The following is a 19,800-nucleotide window of genomic DNA, read 5'->3' on the forward strand; positions in this document are numbered from 1 at the left end:
TTTCAAAATGAGATTTAATTTCCAAATGTCTCTTTATTAGCTGTAAAACATCCAGATGATGCATCTTCCTTTATACAACAGAAAAGCAAATAACAAAGCCAATGTTTTTAAATACCCACACACGAGGTCACAGAGCAGTAGTTGTTACAATTACAAGATTTCATCCGTGTTTTTTGAAAGAATTTTCTCATGTATTACCATGTACTGGGCCATGAAATCTGAAAGGTGTACAAGTTTACAATTTGCCATTCATAAACACAAACAACAAATGTTTTTATTTGTTCTGCAACAAAGTCCAGAAATTATCATAAATTCACCCCTGTGTTTCACACTCGCCATTTATCACACTAGACTAAAAGATTACAAATGACCGCATTCTTATATGACAAGACTGAGATGTTGCAACTAAGCGGCACACAAGTGAATACAAAAGTAAATTTGAAGGCATCATTATCCCCTAAATTAAAGTTATTTACATCCAAATTTCGATAAATTTCTCGATTATATTCAAATATAATGTTATAATTTGGACTCAATAACAGATATCCATCTGTAAAACTACAAATATAAAGCATTACAGAATATATAACATTTAATCTCAATTCAGTGTAAAAGAAAAAGCAATATTTACAATAAAATGCCATGTTAGTACCACATTTGTTGCATTCAAGCAGTAAATGAGGTGCAACAGTGAGAAGATAAGGCACAAGTGTCCACCATAATGTCCAACAACAGTTTAAACAGTTTCATCTAAATACAAACTGCTTTGACACAAACAAACAAAAAAAAATCCCTGATTACACACTAAACACAGACACAGTGTTCAAACAAAGAGTAAATGGCTAAAGTTTAGACATTTGTATCAAAGTCCATTAACAGTCCTGGATCCACAACTCTTGCACTACTGACGTCCATCCAGTTTTAAAACACAGAAGAAATAATTTTTCCATTGGGTAGATCTTCCATCACGTGCCAAGTTCATGTTCTTATCATAAAAGTATAGTAGATAAAGATTGAGCATTGGTTATTTTTGATTTCCTCCAAATCCAGCTCAGGACTGTTGTAGCGGTGAACTTGTGCTGCATTACCTTTGGTTTAGATTATAACCTCTGTAAAATCCATTTTTGAATAGCCTTTCTGTAACACAAAGGCAGATAAAAGATAGAGTTATGACATTGTATAGATGTGGAATACAGTGATCAAATGTTAAGTAATCAAAGATGAATTGTACTATTCACCACAAATGTCAAAAGTAGCTAACTCAATATAATCAACCTGAAGTGGCCTTAGAGCTCACACTAAAAACAAGGAAATTCCTCAAGTTTAAAAATTCAGTTTAAATAGTTCCATTTTTGCTTATTACACATTTTGTAACTGATTAATGCATTTAAAACTGTATGCAAGACAAATGTGAACACATTTTTTTGTTCTGCTTGGACTTGTTCATTAGGAAACAAGCTGAAAAACACACCCTTGGGAGTGGCATGTTGTGATCTGCAGAAGGCAATAAAGCAACCTGGGCCTGCCCGAGACGTGGACGTGCCTGACTGGGTGTGTGTGTGTGTGTGTGTGTGTGTGTGTGTACGTGCGTGCGTGCGTGCGTGTTGAAAGAGGGGCACTGTGAACCGTCAAAGATATATGGGTTTTGAACATGTGCCACCCAACTGTCTCCGTTTCAGGGTTTTCTATTCTTACACACACACACACACACACACACACACACACACACACACACACACACACACACACACACACACACACACACACACACACACACACACACACACACACACACACACACACACACACACGCACAGATATACGAATGAGGGTGGGGCACTGTGACGAGAGAGCTTTTCCACTGAGCTTTGACTTTTGTGACAGTTGTCATGTAGAATCCAACTTGTTACATTTAGGTCCAGGAGACTCTTGACAAAAGACATTTTTAACGTGTTTTGTACTGAATTGAAAACACTGTAATTCAAAAATGGACAGGAGTGTTTTAATATCTTTACATTTATTTAAATATGACAAGTGTGTACAATAATGTACATCTATTTAAATATGATAATTATTGACCTTAATTCTAAAGTCATGGGCCGTAATCTTCTGTGTAACAATACTTCCAAGTCTCATAAAAAGAGACGTCCCAAAGTCCACATTGGTCATACATTAATAAAAGATAGTAATAGTTCATGATATTTTTATACGAGTTAGCTTATATATGTATTCAGAAAGTCAGATCTGTTGCTGTGTACTTCAAGTTCAGATAATCACATAGAATTAACTTCAAACATTCATAATTTGAAATCCACTTTTAGGGAAAAAGGTTTTCAACACTGATGTTGTGTCTTTGATATATTAGTTTTTCTCTATATATATATATATAATGTATATATATATATTATTTTTTTATCTGGATTTTTTTGGTCTATATTATCAATAAATAATACAATAAATAATACAGAGCTGTGCTGTTTAGTAATCTCTGCAGTCTCTTACCTTTTCGTACTGTTTGTGCAGCTTCTTGTAGTGGTACATGTTGCTGAGAACTGTGGCTGCTGCTTTGGCTGCTTTCGTCTTCCCGGGGCTGGAAAAATGTTACATCCAAGGTTAACGCTTGGTACAAATTACATTGTATTGAAAAGACAAGGATGCGATAATTTGTGTAACTTGTAACATTAAATGTCAGGAAAATGTGCAAACATCTTTATCAGTACACATTTACAGTTATAGACCTGTTGTCATGTGAGCTCTTAATGGCCATCAGTTTTTGCAGGCCATCAAAGAAGGTGATGTCTCTGGCAGCTAAAGAGCTGGTTGTCACCAGGTTATTGAGAACACCACAGATGTTGACAACCGCCTCGCTGGAGGGCTCCTTCTGATGTCCGTTTTCAGGCAGCTTTTCCAGGAGGCCGCTTACCGACTTTACAGCTGAATAAACCAAAACAAAAAAGGAAAATTCAAACCAGATCATTTCAGATAAAAGCTTTAATAAGTACTACATTTCAGTATGATTTCAACTAAATGAATCCCTAAACAAAATAGTTGATGGACCGAAAAGTAATTACCTTAATTTTGTTTGATGGTTGATTAATCATTGCGAGTAATTTTTTAATGATAAATTGCTAAAATTGACTTATTCCAGCTCCTTAAATATAAATATTTTTTGGTTCTTTTTGGTCCACCATGATAATAAACAGAATATCTTTTGGTTGTGGACCGTTCATTGGAACAAAACTAAATATTTTAGGGCGCATGTTGGGCTTTAGAAAATACTAGTCCACATTTTTCGCCATTTTCTGACATTTTAAAGACAAAACAAAAAGTGAAGGAAATCAAATGGACTACAATCAGGAAATCACATCTACCATTTCACAAACAATACATTTTATATATATATAAAAAGTTATAGTTGTATAATTCCCATATTATTCACACATAACAGGAAAAAAAAGAAAAGAAAGACTGACCCATGTCATCCTTATTGTTGGCATGGCGGGACAGATTTCGGAGGAGGCCTGTGAGAGATCGCAGCTCCAGATCCTTGTTAGTCCGCAGGTGACTGAGCACGACTGGCAGCATGCGCTCCTGCTCCAGAGCCACCCAGGACAACACTGAAGCCCACTGCAGGTTCAAGAGACGGACAATTCAACCATGAGACAAACTGAAATTATTAGATCTGAATGAAGCCCAATGAATGTGCTGCTTACCCGCATGTCTCCGGCTGTGATGTTCTGCAGAGCTCCAGCGGCTGCCTCGCGGGTAACGGAGTTAATCTCGCACAATTGCAGCACGCGGTTGTACAACGCGACGATCTGAGGGTGCCACAGCCACTCCATACCCTTCGGCTCACGAGCAACTTCACTGAAAGTGTAGAGGTTCTGGTTCTTTCTCTGTCAGCCAAAAGGAGATCCAAGAAGACAGTGTTAAGACGGATGGTCTGGGCCAGGCATACAGACTACTTACAGATGTAGAAAATCTCACGTGTGCGTACATTTTTGGCCTTCCTGCTCTGAGGTGTAAAGCAACCAATGACATCACCCGTCGATGTGTCCTGATCTCTGGTTGGTCCTTCCAGGCGCCTTGAAGCAGATGGAGGAATTTCAGTGTAGAGCTGGTAGGAGAGGTTCCTCAAGACACACACTGCATTCTCCACCCCCTAAGAGACACACACACATACACACACACAAAGGCAAATGAATACACAAATGAAGCAAGCCTTGGTTTCAACAAGGACAACAGACTAAATTCAGGTCTTGTCTCACCTTCTCTTCTGTCTTGTTCTTCTCAAGCGAGGCCTTGACATAGTCCACCAGAGAGCCCACCAGTCCATTTCTTTCTCTCATCAGATGACGGGTCTTCTCACTCACAGAGCTCAGATTCCTGAGGGAGAGGCCAGAGAGCTACTTCAGGTCAACTTTATGCTTGTTATTACTTTGGACCAGATGTTGCACACAGAGAGTACAGCAGTACGGTTTGGCTTAGTGTGTGTTTCCACTATGAGCACTGTGCTGCAGTAATATACTATTAAAGCATGAGAAATATCTCGTACTATATTCTCCAAATGGTAATGAATTTGAGGTAAAAGTCGGGCAGGGTGCGCACAGACAATGGTGAATCAAAGTAACTGCGGGTCAGAGAGGTGCAGACTTTTGCAAACAACAGCAGAAAGTGGTGGGGATGGTAACACTTCCAGTAGCTGCCAGCTAAGTTTGAGCATAAAACAGGAACAAGCTTCCCCAAGGCAAAGGATGTCATGGGAAAGAAAAATCAGGCACTGCTGAACCAGAAAGAAGCACATGTCAGGCCCTGGTGCAAACACAGAGATGAGACAGATAACTGAGCCGCACCTGAGGCATCCTGTGGTGTTGCAAAAGATTTCTGCCTCAGAGGGGGACTGGAAGATGCTCTCAGAGTCCTCGTCATGCATATCCACCTCCCCAATCTGTCTGGCAGACAGAGGGATGAGGATCTTATCGGTCAGCTCAGGAAGAGTCTCCTTGGCCAGTTTCTCCTTCAGGTTGTCTTTGGATGAAAGATTCCACAGGATTCCTGCACAAACACACACCAGCGAAACACACATTTGTATTTACTGTGGCTTTGTTATTGTTTCATTTCTTAACCTTGATGTCAGGATTTTTTTACATTTAAACTCCAATATCGATAATTTTTTTTGAAAAGTTGAAAAATAGTTGCAACACTGTTAAAAAAAAAACACTTTACTTCATGGTCGGCAGTCAGATAAATGAGAAAACTGATACTCTCATATTTGCTCATTCAACATGAAGTCAGCAGCTAAGATAACCTTTGTCCAACTGTTATCTTTAGACAGAGCCAGACAAGCTCTTTCCTCCAGTTTCCAGCTCTCCATGTAAGCAAAGCTTATATGGCTGCGGGCAGAAGCTTCATATTTACCACTGAGGCTCGCGAGACTCTTGGCTAATCGAGTTGAAAAACTTCTAAAAAGTTTGCACATGTAAATCCCTTAAAAATCCCTTAAAAATCTGTTAAAAAAACAGAGACCTGTGTCACATTTCAGCAAAGTAAGCCGATAAAAGGCGAATGGGCTGTTAATTTATCACTTTCCCAAAGCTTCCAACTGAAAACATGACACATGCCTCTTAGCACTTTAACAGATACAACCCAAGGTGTAACGGCTTACAGGAAAGAGTGACAAGGCTCCGTCTCATAAAAGGGAGTGGCAGATATACTGCTGGTCCACAGGCCCAGACAACTCCTCCACCCTCCCCTCACACTCTTGTAAACACGCCCTATAGAAATGACAGCAGCTCTACCTCCTACGCTTTATGTACTCAGACATACCACATGCCTTAAAAATCTCCACAGTTCTCCTATTTTAATGATATTAATGTCAACGGTTACCGTTCGCTTAAAGAATTTCAAGGACACGCACAAGATCACGTTGCATCCAAAAACACACTAAAACCAATTTGCCGCTGTTTCTTCTTGTTGGGGTCCAAAACAAGAGTCTGAGATTGACTCTGCTTTTTTTTTTTTTTTTTTTTTTTTTTTAAATGACTGAGACTGGGGTTTTCCTACCTGTGATGTTTTTGCGGAGCTCATCATCAGGCTCACTGAGTGCCTTGACCAGCTCGGAGATGCCGCCCTCCTCGATCAGGGCCGCCTTGTTTTCCATGTTCTCATATATGAGATTGCGCGTGGCGCCGGTGACATAACGACGCACTTCTTGGTTGTCGCTGTTGAACAGCTTCACCAGCTCACTGATGCCGTTCAAGCTACGCACCTAAGGAAAAAAAAGATTTATGCATGTTTATTCAAAGTTTTGGTAATGCCTGTTTTGTTTATAATACAATGTGTATTAATTGGTTTGTAGGCATGCATCTCTGTCAGAGTATTTTTTTATATCACCACTAGGAGTTGCCAAATTTTGGCATTGGGTCTTTAAAGGAGAAATTTAAGATTATGGGAAATATTTGTATTTACTTTGACAAGGGGATTACTCAATTCAAATTTCCAATCGGTGTCATTGGTAAATATGTCTGAGAGGCTGAAACGATTTTGTTATCTTCAGTGAGAACCAAGCCAGCTGCTGTTTCCAGTCTTTATGCTAAGCTAACTGGCTTCTGGCTGTGGCTTCATATTTACCATACAGACATGACAATAAATTGAGTATGTTTACTTCTCACTGACAATTTCCTTCAGTATAATCTCTTCGAAGAAAAGTCATTAACTCAGCCCACAGGCTCTATTCTCAGAGCTGTAAGTAACATCAATAAGTTAAAAGCAAAAGGCCAAACTAACACATCATGTTGCTCACATCAGTTAAGAGTTTAATTTTCCACAGTAAGTCCACCTTTCAAAATATAGACAGGGCAGAGTGATGATAAACACTGAGCAACATGTGGAACAACTGGAGCACAAAAGAACAGAAGCAAAGCTGCGGCCAACTTAACGTCACCAGACGTGGAGAAACATCCATCAATCGCCTACACTAGGAGCAAAACAATTTTCATGACTGAGTAAATAAGGGGCTGCAGAGACGCAAGAATCATAGGAATTCAAACCACAAGTTTAATCTGTGCGCAAAGTACCTCCTTTTTGGACTCTCTGTCGTTGTAACACTGATGTTGAATGTAAGCGGCTCCTAGGACCTGCAGTTCAGGGTCGGGCTCCTTCAGGTGTTGCACTGCTGTGTGCATGTCCAAGGAGGTGATCCTGCCGAACGAGCAAATGAACAAATTCAACCAAAGACTTTGAAACTTTTAATTATGTAATCATTACCCCGCTGTTACGTGTGGTAGCACAAAATATGCGTTTTGGATGTTTGAATGAAAAGTAACAGAGCAACCGCAGCAATTATTCACTGATGATTTGTTGCTCGTCTGTAAAATTCAGCTTGTTGAGCTTCTTCCAAATCACAAAGCCGCTTGCCTAACCACACGCTGTGGGATGTGTCAAGAGCGAGGCCTGAAACTCAGCTGCCACACCCTAAAAACCAGTCCTACCGCTACGGAGCCACCTCCCAGTCCACCGCTTTTTGGAAATCCTACTCTCTCCCCAGTTAAAGCTCCTGACACATTAAACCATCATATTGTTTCATCATCCTTCACTAGAATGTGAGTAAAAAATTTCCCCTCGGGGATTAATGAAGTAAATACCTACGTACCTACCTACCTAACGTCAGGAAAAATACAACAAAACTGAGTTGCCAGGAAGACTGCAGTGTACTATTCCTGGTATCTAATATGAGAAACCGCTTGTAGATTCTTTTGGCAGTAAGGTGAAGTTGTGCTGAAAACTTCTATCATGATCCTACTGAAAAAGGCTAAATCATTTTCCAAAGCAGCTGGTGGGCATTGTCATTTGTCATGAGCATCAAACTGGAATACGGAGATTGTTTGTAGGTACCATTTTCTGCTGTGGATTAAGACATTTGGTGTGCTGGCGAGCATTTGCAGCAGTGATATGATTAAAAATAAAGAACAGTGCCATGTTCATCAATATGAGGAAACGTGCAAAACCTTGTTGCACTGATGCATTTTTAACCATTTTAAGACAATGGATGCACAGAGGATTAAGCTACTGTTTATCAATCTTTGGCTCCACAGACAGCACTTGTTATTAGGATGATTTGTTGTTATTTTTTGATTTGTTGAAAATAACAAAAAAAAATTAGAGACTTTGATGAGACTAATCTTCTCAGTCGGCATCAACATGCACTCAGGCTGGTCGTTTGAGGTTGAAGAAATTGACAAAATCTAGCCAGTCAAAGGTGAACACATTTTTGCAGACACAGATTCACATCACATGTAATGTCTACCATCACACACTGAAGATCTGTCAGTACTGAATGAGAACATGCCTTATGTCCATGTCAGCAGAAACAAGGGACTTGAGAGAGATTCTCACCCGCTGAGGTTGCCCATGCTGGCTCCCATCTCCATCTGCCCGCCGAAGATGTCCATGCCCCTGCCCACACTGTGCATGCTTTTGATTGACATGGCGCGGGACAGGGTGCCCGGACGCTGCATTAAAAGGTTCCCCTGGGAACCAGACATTGTGGACACAATGAACCCTCGGTCCACTCTGTCTCCACCAATGTTGCTCCCACTTGAGGTCATCTGGTTCTGCAGGGTCCCAGACATGGAGCCCATGCTCATGCGGTTGTTGCGGTTTGCAATCCTGCTGATGGTGCGGTGGGCGGGGCCTTTGTAGGAATGCTGCTGGACGATCTCCTCCGCTCCTCCCGTCATGCCCCCGCCACGGGTGAGGGTGCTACTGAGAGATCGCGGCATGGATGACCCAAAGGTCATGGTGCCTCCACCTTGCCTTACCTGGCTGGTGTAGTCGTTAACTGAGCTCTGAGCATACTGGCGGTTGAAGGTGGCGTCCCGATCAGAGGCCATGCTGACACCATCACTGCCATCGGTCATCCAGGTATTCATCGGCACTGTCTGCTGCCGCACTGAATGCATAGAGATGGTGTCGGGCTCCATCCCGCTCTGTCTCATGCTGCCTTGGTAGCCGCCCATGCGCATGTCTTCTTGATAGTAACCGCCGCCGCCACCACCGCCACCGCCACCTACTCCTCCACCCCCGATACTGATCTTGTGGAACTGGGCGAGCTCTGGGCCCGCAGACTGGCAGCTGAAGCCTGATCTCTGGCCTACACGTGAACCCTGAGGACAAAAACAGGAGTAACATTTAAAATCAGATGTGTAAGCAGAGTTACTCAACGTGTTCTACTGAACTGTACATGTGGATGAATTCGTTGTGAGTCACTGCATATCAATAATGTGATTATCTAAATAGAAACAAAGGTCATGCCCTGTGTTCTTTTTGTCATATTAATTTCCTTTACTCATTAAACTGCATTCGGAAGTCTAAAATGTATCTTCAGGTCTTTCTAACACTCAAAGCTCAAACCTCAGTGGCACACAGCCAGCGTCTTTCCACCAAATCACTAAAAGAGAGGAATCTAGAGGGAGGACTTGAAAACTCAGAGCTGATCTCATCACGGCTCATTGGGAAATACCACACATGCTGTGTCCTACGTGACCCACCAGCAGAGGGGCAGTGACCGAAGGTTTCTTGGCACTTCCAGTTAAATGACACATTAGATGATCATCTTAATAATGTTTGTGAAAACATGCTGAAACAGTGAGTAAATGCTGTTGCTCTCACCATTGTTCTGGCTCCTGTGTAGATGTAGGATGATTTAGATCTGAAACTTGGGTTATAGGTGGTGTGTTTCATTGATGATGAACCGCCGTAGTCTGGAATAGAACAATTACTACAATTAATATCACATTTTTATCTCTGATACAACTGTAAAAAAGGCTAAAAATCAATTTCACTCATCTAATCTCCAAACATACATTTTAACATCTTTACAACTAAGAAGCCTAAATAAAAAACACTTCTTGGTATTTTATACGGTAAAATCTGCAAAATTATAATCTTAAAACATTTCTGCACATGTGGAGCAAAAAATTTCACACTTAAAATGTTGAGATAGTTGAGGATCAATTTCCTTACAAGAACAAGGACATATTACTTTCTATTACCCTTTTGTCTTGAAATGCTGCTCAGCTAAAAAGTGACTTAACTAATCAGTATTCTTTTAAATTAATTTTGTTCTGCTTTATGACTAAAAAGCTCATCACAAAGTTTACGTGTTTACTCTGCGAGGTCCGGACAGGAACAACAGAAAGACAACTGGAAGCTCTTTGACGCTAAAAAGTATTCTCTTTGTGCTTCCTGTGTGTACTTGTGTTAATATGTATGCATCAGATGTGAATATTTTTTCTTTTTTTAGGCAAGTAGTTGTCTTAACTCTGAAAGCAGACTCAGCTTGAATCAGCTGATGACTGTGTTTCTGCACTACAGAGGTCAAGTGTGAAGGGAGGAGATGACAAATGCCAGAGGTCACATTCTCCATACCGCCATGACACATAGGGATTTTTTTTTTTAAACATTTTCTTTGATTAATGTCTTGTGTTGAAGACAAATAGCTGGACAATAGACAACTGCATTTTGTTCTTACATAGGGCCGATTAACAGAGTTTCTTACATGTTAAATGTATGTGTTGTGTCAGCTGATCACTGAGTTCTGCCACATACATCAATAATACAACATCAAACCAGCCTTGACCGTTGGTGGTGTTACTCCATTTATGTATAATACAACCACAAAAACAATGAAAATGTGAATATTTCACAGGCTCATTAAAACATAACCATCAAATTCAAATAACACATTGTACTCAATAGGTTTTAAATAAACACATGTACATAAGTGAAGTCATAAAGAACATTTTCGATGTCAGAAATGATGCTGTGACGGTAGATTTCATCACAGCATTACATCCATACTTATGTGTCACACCTCTTTAATTTACAAGAGTGATTTGCATGAAAGACATTTGAATGTGAATAGCAGGTGTCCTGTTGCACTGACGGCTGTGCCGGTAACAGTAGGACCTGACTGGTCACCTGGCCCGATGTCTCCGGTTGCCCGTCACTCGGTGAACATTTTACATCCAACTCACAAAGACACCCACTCGTTTCTCCCGGCACAGAGAGCGGGTGAATGTTTTGCTCTCGTTCTAGATAAGAGTGACTTGACAGGCGAGTGGTGATTGATAGCAGGCATGCTCCAAAATGTTCACTATGGTAAGAGGCTTGAGCAACAGTCTGTTGACCTCAATATCTCTGTCAACTGAAAGTAAAGTATGTCTGTGTCAAAACCATGCTAATTATACTCTATCTCATATGGTTGTAATTATATTTGTTTATCCTCATCATCTGCCATGGAATTAGGAATTCATTTTACACCCGGTCATTAACTTTGGTGTGCTAGAATGCTTAAAAACAAAAAGTACATGTCACGCTGTCATAGGTTTTGCATGTATTAGGACATACTGTTCATGTTGATCTGCTGGCGTTTGTAGATAATAATGGAGGGAATTTATCCAGAGTGGGGCACTAATGTCTGAATCAAACTTCAAGGAAATCCATTAAACAGATACTAAAACATGTCACTAAAAAACAAACATGTCAACATCGAAGAAAAGTCACCAAAGTCAGTTGAATTCATCCTCTGGGGAACATGAATGTCTGCACTAAAGTTTTGTGGCAGTTCATTCAATAGTTTCTAAGATATTTCAGTCTGCACTCCCTGCATGGCTAAAAAGGTCAGTGTTTGAAGGCCTGTAAAATCATCAACACACCTTCTGAAAGTTCTGCTCAAGCCAGTGATCCGTATCAAATCCCAGTCACAGTGATCCTGGTCTAAACTCACCATCCTGCTGCCTCGACGGAGTTAATTAATGAACTAATTTGAGGAGGAATTTGAGGAGGAATTTGATTTATGTGTGAGTTTTCAGAGATGTTTATGTGTGAGAGTACTTTACATGTGCGGTCATGTTGAGCCTGAGCAGTTTAACATGTCCTGTGTGTGTGTAAAGGAGAGAGCTGAACCGGCTTCATGCACGAACACCTGAGGAGTCACTTACTGGCAGAAAACCAGTTGGTATAGAGGAGAATGAGTGACACTTTCTCTGGCCTGACCCTTGCCCAACCCTGACAACGCCCCACAACACACCTGAGTGCCACAGCCTTGACAACACACACCCTGAAAACTCCTTCAGCAAGGAAACTTTTTTCCCCACCTCTGTTGTCTTTTGAAAAAATTACTTTGATCATAAAGCCAAGACTCTTTTTTTCTGATCTGACTTTCTGCTGAGACTTGTCCACCTATGAACACCATTTAGTCATTGTCATAAATGCACAGCTGCAGCAGCTGTGAGATACTTCTCTGTAGCCACAAACTACTGAAATGACAGTATTCTCTGTTGCATTGTAGGGAATGCTTCCATTGTGTAGGTTTCAGAAGATAACTGTTATGAAGCCTATGTTTTCCTCCAAGAAAGCCCAGGGCAAACAATATGCAGAGAAACTAGGTTAGAGTGTTCACAAGCACAACGGAGGTAAAAAAAAAAAAAAAAAATTTAAAAAAAATGGGCGGTGACTTTTTTTTAGTAGATGTGTTATATGTCCTTGTGCATTCCAGCCATTAAAAATGGCACCAAAAACATGTTTGCCTGTTGAGGCAGGTATTGCTGGCATTTTTGGGAAATAATAAAACTAAAAGAGTGAGAAAAAGGCTCTTCTTCTGCCACCATACAATCCAGAATTTAGAGGTCACATAAACAAAGACCTGCTTGGCCTGCTCTCCACAGTTGGGTTGAGCACACTGAATTATGGGACGTGAAGGAATGTCTTGAGCAGCGACAAGCAGGTGCACAAGTTTCTTCAGATTTCAGCAACAACACAGGACAAGACTGTGACCATGTATAGCTCCACCTTTGGCACTTCTTCAGTTCCTTAACTGCATGAAATGTGATGTAACCACTACTCCGGGAAACCTTACATCCCTCTATGGGAATCTCCCCACTGCTTACATAACAATCCCACCTCAACTTTTGTCTGTGTGCCGTGACAAACTCAGACAGTCAAATTTGGATGATCTGACATCTTTCAACAGACAACACAACAGCTGGTTCTCACAGTACTGTCATCTCCCACGTATCTCCTGACCCCGCCTCTCTTTAAGCTGACCTGACCTGAAACCCAACCCCACAGAGGGAGGCTTTTGCCTTAGTCGGCTATCAGGGAAGTTCATGAAAGCAGCGCTTGTTCGGGCCTGTTACACATTAACCGTTTCTCATGTGCAGGGACATGACATATTGGAAGATTACTGCTGCTGCCTGAGCTCAGCTCAGATCAGGAAAATAAGAAATTCTGCGATGAGCTCAGGAGATATAATTCCACAGGAATTCAGCAGGGGCAAGCATGCACAAAAGACACCGCCCCACACACACACACACACACACACACACACGCACGCACGCACGCACGCACACACACACACACACACACATGAAACACACACGCAACACGCACACACACCAGCCATATTGATTCAAGCTCACTTGCATTTGAAAGTAAAACTATTCGGTGATCTGAGTCACGCTGGGAAAACTGGACTTGAGTTCAAGTAAATTAAATCACAAGAGAAAGTAAGTTTCAGTAATCCCCAGGACTAAAGTGATTAGTCAATTAAACGGTTGGTTGGTTGACAGAAGAGATTGGATCAACAACTTTCAAAGCAATAACTGACCCAGGCTACAGCCTCTTCAATGTGAATATTTTCTGGTTTTCTTGGTTCTTTGTGAGAGTTAACTGAATATTTTGGGGTTTTGAGTCGTTGCTCAAACAAAACAAAACATTTCCTGACCTCCCCATGAGCTCTGACAATGTTGTGTTTTCTTGCAGTTGTTTGTGGCTATTTACTGAGATTTGATGACTATGTGATTCATTGAGAAATAAACTAGCTCATTTTCAACACTCAAATTACTAATAATCTCCATTTTGACGATCCATGAATAGGCTTGTGAGGAGTGATTCAAAAAAGGAACAACAAACCTTGGAGTGGTTTTCATATTTTGGAAATATAAGGAGGATCATAGTTTTAGCCACATGGGATGTCCAGTATTAGACGCCCAGTATTACAGATCCTGTCTGGCGTCATTTCTGTTGTTTGGTGTGAGGCCAAAAGAAACAGAGTTAGAGGACTGACTGGTCTGATTAAAAACTTCCAAGTCCCGTTCAGGAACTCAGCGCTGTAGTTCGACATTAACAGCAGCACCTGTACCTTTGTGGAGATTTGTAGTGTTTTACTTGTAATTCCTAAACGTGTTCGCACTGAACCCAGATCAGCACAAACATCTCTCTCCCTCTCTCTCTCGGATATGCAAAGCAGCGCAGCCAGTGTAACTACCTGAGAAAGTGAGTTAGGAAACTTGTTGCTGTTTACCTGACATGGCGTAGTGCGAGGCCGATCCATTCTGACGTGGAAGTGTGGTCTTTTCCGCCAGTCTCAATTGGACCTGCTGCTGGACGCGTCGCGCTCTCGCCACTTCGTCCGACACGGAGCTCCCGCTCCCGAGCTGGATGTCAGACGGGAGCGCGTAGGTGGTGACCGAGCTGTTGGGCTGTAAAGCAGACAAAAACGCGTTCTCTGAAGCCACGACATTCATGGTGAAAAGTTAGGTGAGACCCCCCCAAGTAGGCCGTCTGGGTTACTCTCTGATATGGACAAGCTGTCTGCGGTCCGTCTGCGTCGTGGCAGCTCAAACTGTCTGAAGTGAAACAGACGCACCGAGTGCGCAGAGCTGCAGAGCTGCACATCCGCAGGAGGTGGAGCCTCAACCAGCCAGACAACGGAGTACCTGACTAACAGGTGAGTTAGTCCCATTAGATAAGGATCACATTTTTAAAATTTCATTTTAATTTTTCTGATTTAGCCTTAAAAAGAAATAAAAAAAAAAAAATGAACTGCGAAATGCAGTTTTAGCTCATTTTTATTTGAAAGGTCCTGAAAATGGCGTAACTAATACAAAGTTTAAAGCAGTTTTGGAAAACTCAGTTCATGAGGGGTTTTGTGTTTGCATGTAATTTAGGTTTCTTTTGTTTGTTTGATTTTTGTTGTTGTTTCTTAGCCACTATGACATTTCAAATTCCTGCGTTACCCCTTTGCAACATCTGTATTTTATTTTAATACAGATGTGAAGACAGTGGTGGACTGCAACTCAGAAAATGTACCCAAGCAGGCTACTTTATGTAAATACATTTGATATTGGTAATACTACTTTATTTGTTCCAATTTCCAAATGAAATTTATACTGCATTAATTTGATAGCTTTGGTTACTTTGTTTAACTATTATGTGTTTGTTATTAGATTGCCATTACCAATTTGTTACATAGTTACATACAACGCATTTTATTTTATAAGCTCTTCATATTTTGTGTGTCTAAATAATTCATATTAATCTACGAAATAAATAAACCTGTCAAAAAATTTCAGTAAAAAGTCCAGTATTGATGAAGTGGAAATAAGTTAAGATGCAGTAATGCATCAGTAATGATCTATCTATTAATCTAGATCATTTTCTGCTAATGTGCACTCTTACTTTTTTAAACTTTACATGTATTTAGCTGATAATTTTTTTTTTTTTTTTTTACTAAATTTCCCAATTTATCCAGATTTGTTCTGAAATGTGCTTTAAATTACTTTCTGTAATGAGCGTTATTGTTCTTTATGTAATCTTATCATGCAGCTGTGATGATCTTTGATGTCTGAATAGAGCTTTGTCCTCAGTGTTTGCACAAATTAGCAGGGTACTATGTTCAGTCTTGCATATGACGTTAGGTATGAATGCAGGACTGTTAGAAGGTGTGGCACAGTCGCACTCTGCTATTAGGTTGGAGCCACACCCGAGTTGTATCTGGTTTGTCTTATTAGAGCTTAGCAACTATGAGTCATTGTATCCAACACAAAAGTGATACACAGCGTGGGAGTTGCACAGGTTACATGGTGTGTACCTGTCTGGTTAAACACCATAAAATCAGAAGAAAAATCACAGAATAAACACAATGAACATTTCTGTCTCTTTAACAGCTCCACTCTGATTGCTTTGTTTGTTTGGTTCTTCACTGCTTTACTTTGTTTCAATGAATTTGAACAGAAAAAGGAGATGAACCACATCCTTATTGTTCACTCAGCCACTCATTTCCCCTCGAGGATACAGTAGCTGAGGATTTCATTTCCCCAAAGCAGATCAAGCTCAAGAGGTCTACACTGCAGCGGATGCAGCAGGAGATCTATAGAAACATGACCTCCTTCCTCACTTTATCATCTGAGAAAACGCCTTCCACGTACTTCCTCTCACTCCTGGCAAATGTGGTCACATGGGCTTCATCGTCATTGTCACAGCATATTTATAGGTAGAAACAATAAACAGCTTCACATACAGGAATTTAATGTGGCTCATTAAGAGTAACTGAAATAATGTTTTATTTTATGATGCCAAAAGCATGTAAAATGATCAGTTTAGTAAAAAGATCTATTCATAAGTTTGGACTTACCATTACCGCTGAAGCCGAGCTGATTGTGGAGGTTGTCCTCTCTCTGAAGTCCTTTACCTGCTCTGATCTAATATCGTGGGAGATAGAAAGTATTAAAAGTCGTAGCCCCAGTCACCGCCCTGAAAATTACAGTCCTTTTGCAAAGGTAAATGCGGGACACACCAAACAAAGAGATGAGTCAAGAGAGAGTATGACACCACAGGGTGTGTTGAAAAAAAAGAGGGGGGCAGACCATCTGATTTTGACTGAGGTCAAAAAGAAAAAGGACAGTCTTTAATCTGAGCTCTTGCTTTTCCCCTGAGACTGCCTGAGAAGTGAGAGCTGTTTTTGCATTAGAAATTTCTATAAAACGGTAGTTTGGAGTATGACTCTATGTCGGTGCTCCTTCCTTTTTTTTTAAATAATTGATATTGCAACAATTTGCTGATGACTCACTTATTCAGCGGCAGAGCACCCGAGCAGCTGTTGAATGAATTCCCAGCATAGACCAGAAGCACTCAGTGATAGAAATCAGCCTGAAGGTTATTGACTCAGGGGGCAGTGTGTGTGTGTGTGTGTGTGTGTGTGCGTCAGGGAAAGTGACTGCATGAGAGTGACACCCTTGTTCAGCCTTCTGTTTTATGCATCACCTGCAATCATCTGTCTGTCTGTGGTAATCCCTGAAACTATGTAAATGGCCAAAAGGTGTGTGGACAGCCAGGCAATATAAAAAACTATAAATGAAAAGTATAGAGGCAAAACTTTCAGACTGAAAGAGACACAAAACAACTGTTATCACTCTTTTGTACTGTGGTCTCTTTAAGTGACATTTTACAGGTGAGATTTGAAGATGACGCTTTGAGCTTAAGGAAATTGTGATGAGTATTTTTAAACATTTACAGACCAAACAATTAATTGATTTATCGATAAAATAATTGGCAAACTTTTCACACATACATTTCAAGTATTCAACAGTAATTAGAAACAACAACATTTTCGGACACGTGTGTAATTTTAAATGTTCATATAAAGAGCTCACACGTGGCTCAGGGTTAACTGAGAATTTCAAATACGATCTAGGCGGAGTTGTACTTTCTCATACCATGAGAAGTAAAGAAGTGTTGAGGCAAGTGAAGAGGACAATAATCAGGCTACAATCTATTAATGAAGAAGATAATAATGAGGCTTAACAAAAGCAACAATCTATCAGAGAGATAAAGGACGTGCAAACGGGAAAACAAGAAAAAGGTCAATGATCTGATAGGGTCAGAAGCCTTGTGGATGTCTGAACTGAAAAACCATTATCTTGGTTAAGAAAACCCCTCTGTGGCTGCGCAGCAAGTCAAGAATGCAGACCAGGATGTTAGCGTTTCCTAATCAACAATGAAGAGACAACTGCATGACCTTCATGAAAAATGCAGGCTGAAGTTCACAAAAACATATAAAATGAAACTGGAAGAGTTGTGGAACCAAAATGAGCCACTATTAAAAAGATGGAAAGATGTCAGTGTGGAGTAAAAAATAACAGCTCATGATGCAAAGCACAACCTCATCTGTCAAACATGCTTCTGTTGAGGCTCGGGCATGTATGGTTGCCAATGGAAGTGGCACACAAGGATTTATTGATGATTTCACTGCTGATGGGAACAATATGATACTCAGGTGCTTAGATTCAGTGAAATGCGTCAAAACGTATTGGACTTCATTTAATCATTCAGCAGGACAACGACTGTAAACAATGAAAGCAACCAGAAAGTTTTTCTGGTGAAATATTCTCAACTGATCATTCACCTGATCTCAGTCTGATTTATCTGCAGAAAACGTGCTGATGATCATGCTGAAGGCAGAGACTCGATAGTAAACAAAAGCTGGAGGTATCTGCGGTGAAGTCCTGAAGGCTTGTACCACCCTGGAAGAATTTTACACAAAATATTAAATATGATGATTTTCTTTGACTTCATGTGTATTCTGACCAGCTGTAATTTGGGTTCTTTGTTTCACAAACAGTTCTTTCAAAGTTGGCAAACCAAATTTAAATTAAAGCTTTAATGTAGTATCTGTCCAAATACTTATGGTCAAAACTGTATCAGTCACAGGCAAATATTCTGCAGTGAGCACTTTGACATTTGATACTTTAAGTCAATTTAGCTGTTAGTGGTTTTACTTAAGTTTAAACAGTTGTATTGATACCCTACTGTAGTGAGTTCATCCTCCACCACTGCAGGCAGGAAGAGTCTTTAGTCAGAGGATCTGGTCTGAACAGGAGCTTTGTAATTTAAGAAGACGATTTAATGCTTTGTCAGCAAACAACAGGATTATAAAGTTAATTCAATAGATAGCAGGGAGACAGTGCTGAGACGTGAGAACAGTCCCCCTCTTTGAACTTGTTCCTGAGATCTATCGACATTATTTTACCTCCTCATTGTTTGGGTCAGTATTATATAATATCAAAGAGTGTCTCGTGATATTATATTAATAACCCTGATCATAAAATCAGCCTATTTTACTTTCATAATTTGTTCCTCTCGTTTGATCTTTTTTAAAATAAGTATTGATGTGGTACCTTTCATTTTGCCATAAACTGGACTTCCACATTTGGTGAAGGTGACAACATGCAGATCTGCAGTCCTTTGCAAACTGCACTGAAATATTCCATGTTTTATAGGTCATAAAGGCTGTAGCTTTAAACATATAAAGTAAATTACATAAAAATAAATGTACAGTATGATAGCCTGTTTGGATGTTCCTTATGTTTGGATTGTGTTAGACCACAGGCTGTTGTTTGGTTAGTGCTTCATTTTACAGCCGTAAATCAAGTAATGCTTCATTTTCTGCAGCTAACTTTTGAGACATCATCAGTTAAACATGATTATAATCCATGCTTATTAAATTTGAAAAAGTCATGAAATAGTAACCTGATAAAACAATGTTAAGTATGTTTTTTGAGTTGTTAAAGAGGGCTGGGGTCTCCAGCCCCAAAACAACAGGAGGGGTAAGACTGCTGCAGGAAGTCTGAGTGATGCCAAAACACATGCAGTAGGTGTGGATGACTTTCTGCAGGTCAAAGAGCTGATCTGAGTTTGCAGCTGACAGAATCTGATTTATCTGTTTGCCAAACTTCAGTGCTGAATCGAACATGACCCCAGCCCACATGTGATTAATGACTGCTGATTACACCCACATGTGGTTGCTGAACGTCACATTGCAAAGCCCTGGGCAGCTGTTACAGGCTCCGTTCTTCTGCTTTCAGGTTTTTTTACAAGATTTTGGAACCTGGCTGCAGGGATTTGCTCCCATTCAGCCACAAGAGCATTAGTGAACTCAGCCACTGGTGTTGGCTGATA

General features: G+C 40.4%; 1 protein-coding gene across 2 annotated transcripts; it reads right to left on the bottom strand.

Annotated features, from left to right (window-relative positions):
- Window positions 1–13: 13 nt before the first annotated feature.
- On the bottom strand, window positions 14–16,524 carry pkp3a (plakophilin 3a). 2 transcript variants are annotated; one of them, XM_069708224.1, is made up of 14 exons: window positions 16,478–16,524; window positions 14,366–14,543; window positions 9,670–9,761; window positions 8,395–9,164; window positions 7,077–7,200; window positions 6,064–6,268; window positions 4,854–5,055; window positions 4,269–4,386; window positions 3,998–4,162; window positions 3,714–3,896; window positions 3,474–3,627; window positions 2,739–2,934; window positions 2,503–2,590; window positions 14–1,137 (listed from the first exon to the last, which is right to left on the bottom strand). In XM_069708224.1, the coding sequence occupies exons 1-14, from the start codon at window positions 16,478–16,480 to the stop codon at window positions 1,096–1,098; spliced, it is 2,520 nt and encodes an 839-aa protein (XP_069564325.1). In that variant the 5' UTR covers window positions 16,481–16,524; the 3' UTR covers window positions 14–1,095. The 2 variants fall into 2 exon arrangements, with proteins under 2 accessions (XP_069564325.1, XP_069564324.1); XM_069708223.1 differs by lacking the exon at window positions 16,478–16,524 and having other exon boundaries at window positions 14,366–14,681.
- Window positions 16,525–19,800: the final 3,276 nt, after the last annotated feature.

Source organism: Brachyistius frenatus, unplaced genomic scaffold (assembly GCF_029030835.1).
Source record: "Brachyistius frenatus isolate BFR_SWC_R1_liver_20210118 unplaced genomic scaffold, ASM2903083v1 Contig_74, whole genome shotgun sequence".
In the NCBI taxonomy this organism is placed as follows: domain Eukaryota; kingdom Metazoa; phylum Chordata; class Actinopteri; family Embiotocidae; genus Brachyistius; species Brachyistius frenatus.

What these genes read in the sequence shown, in the direction of transcription:
- pkp3a (XM_069708223.1), bottom strand. Translation starts at nt 14,588, where the DNA reads ATGAATGTCGTGGCTTCAGAGAACGCGTTTTTGTCTGCTTTACAGCCC. An exon ending in AGAGCAGGAAGGCCAAAAAT is followed by an intron (nt 3,897 to 3,997) that starts GTACGCACACGT and finishes TTTGGCTGACAG; the next exon opens with AGAAAGAACCAGAACCTCTA. An exon ending in AAGAGCTCACATGACAACAG is followed by an intron (nt 2,591 to 2,738) that starts GTCTATAACTGT and finishes ACATTTTTCCAG; the next exon opens with CCCCGGGAAGACGAAAGCAG.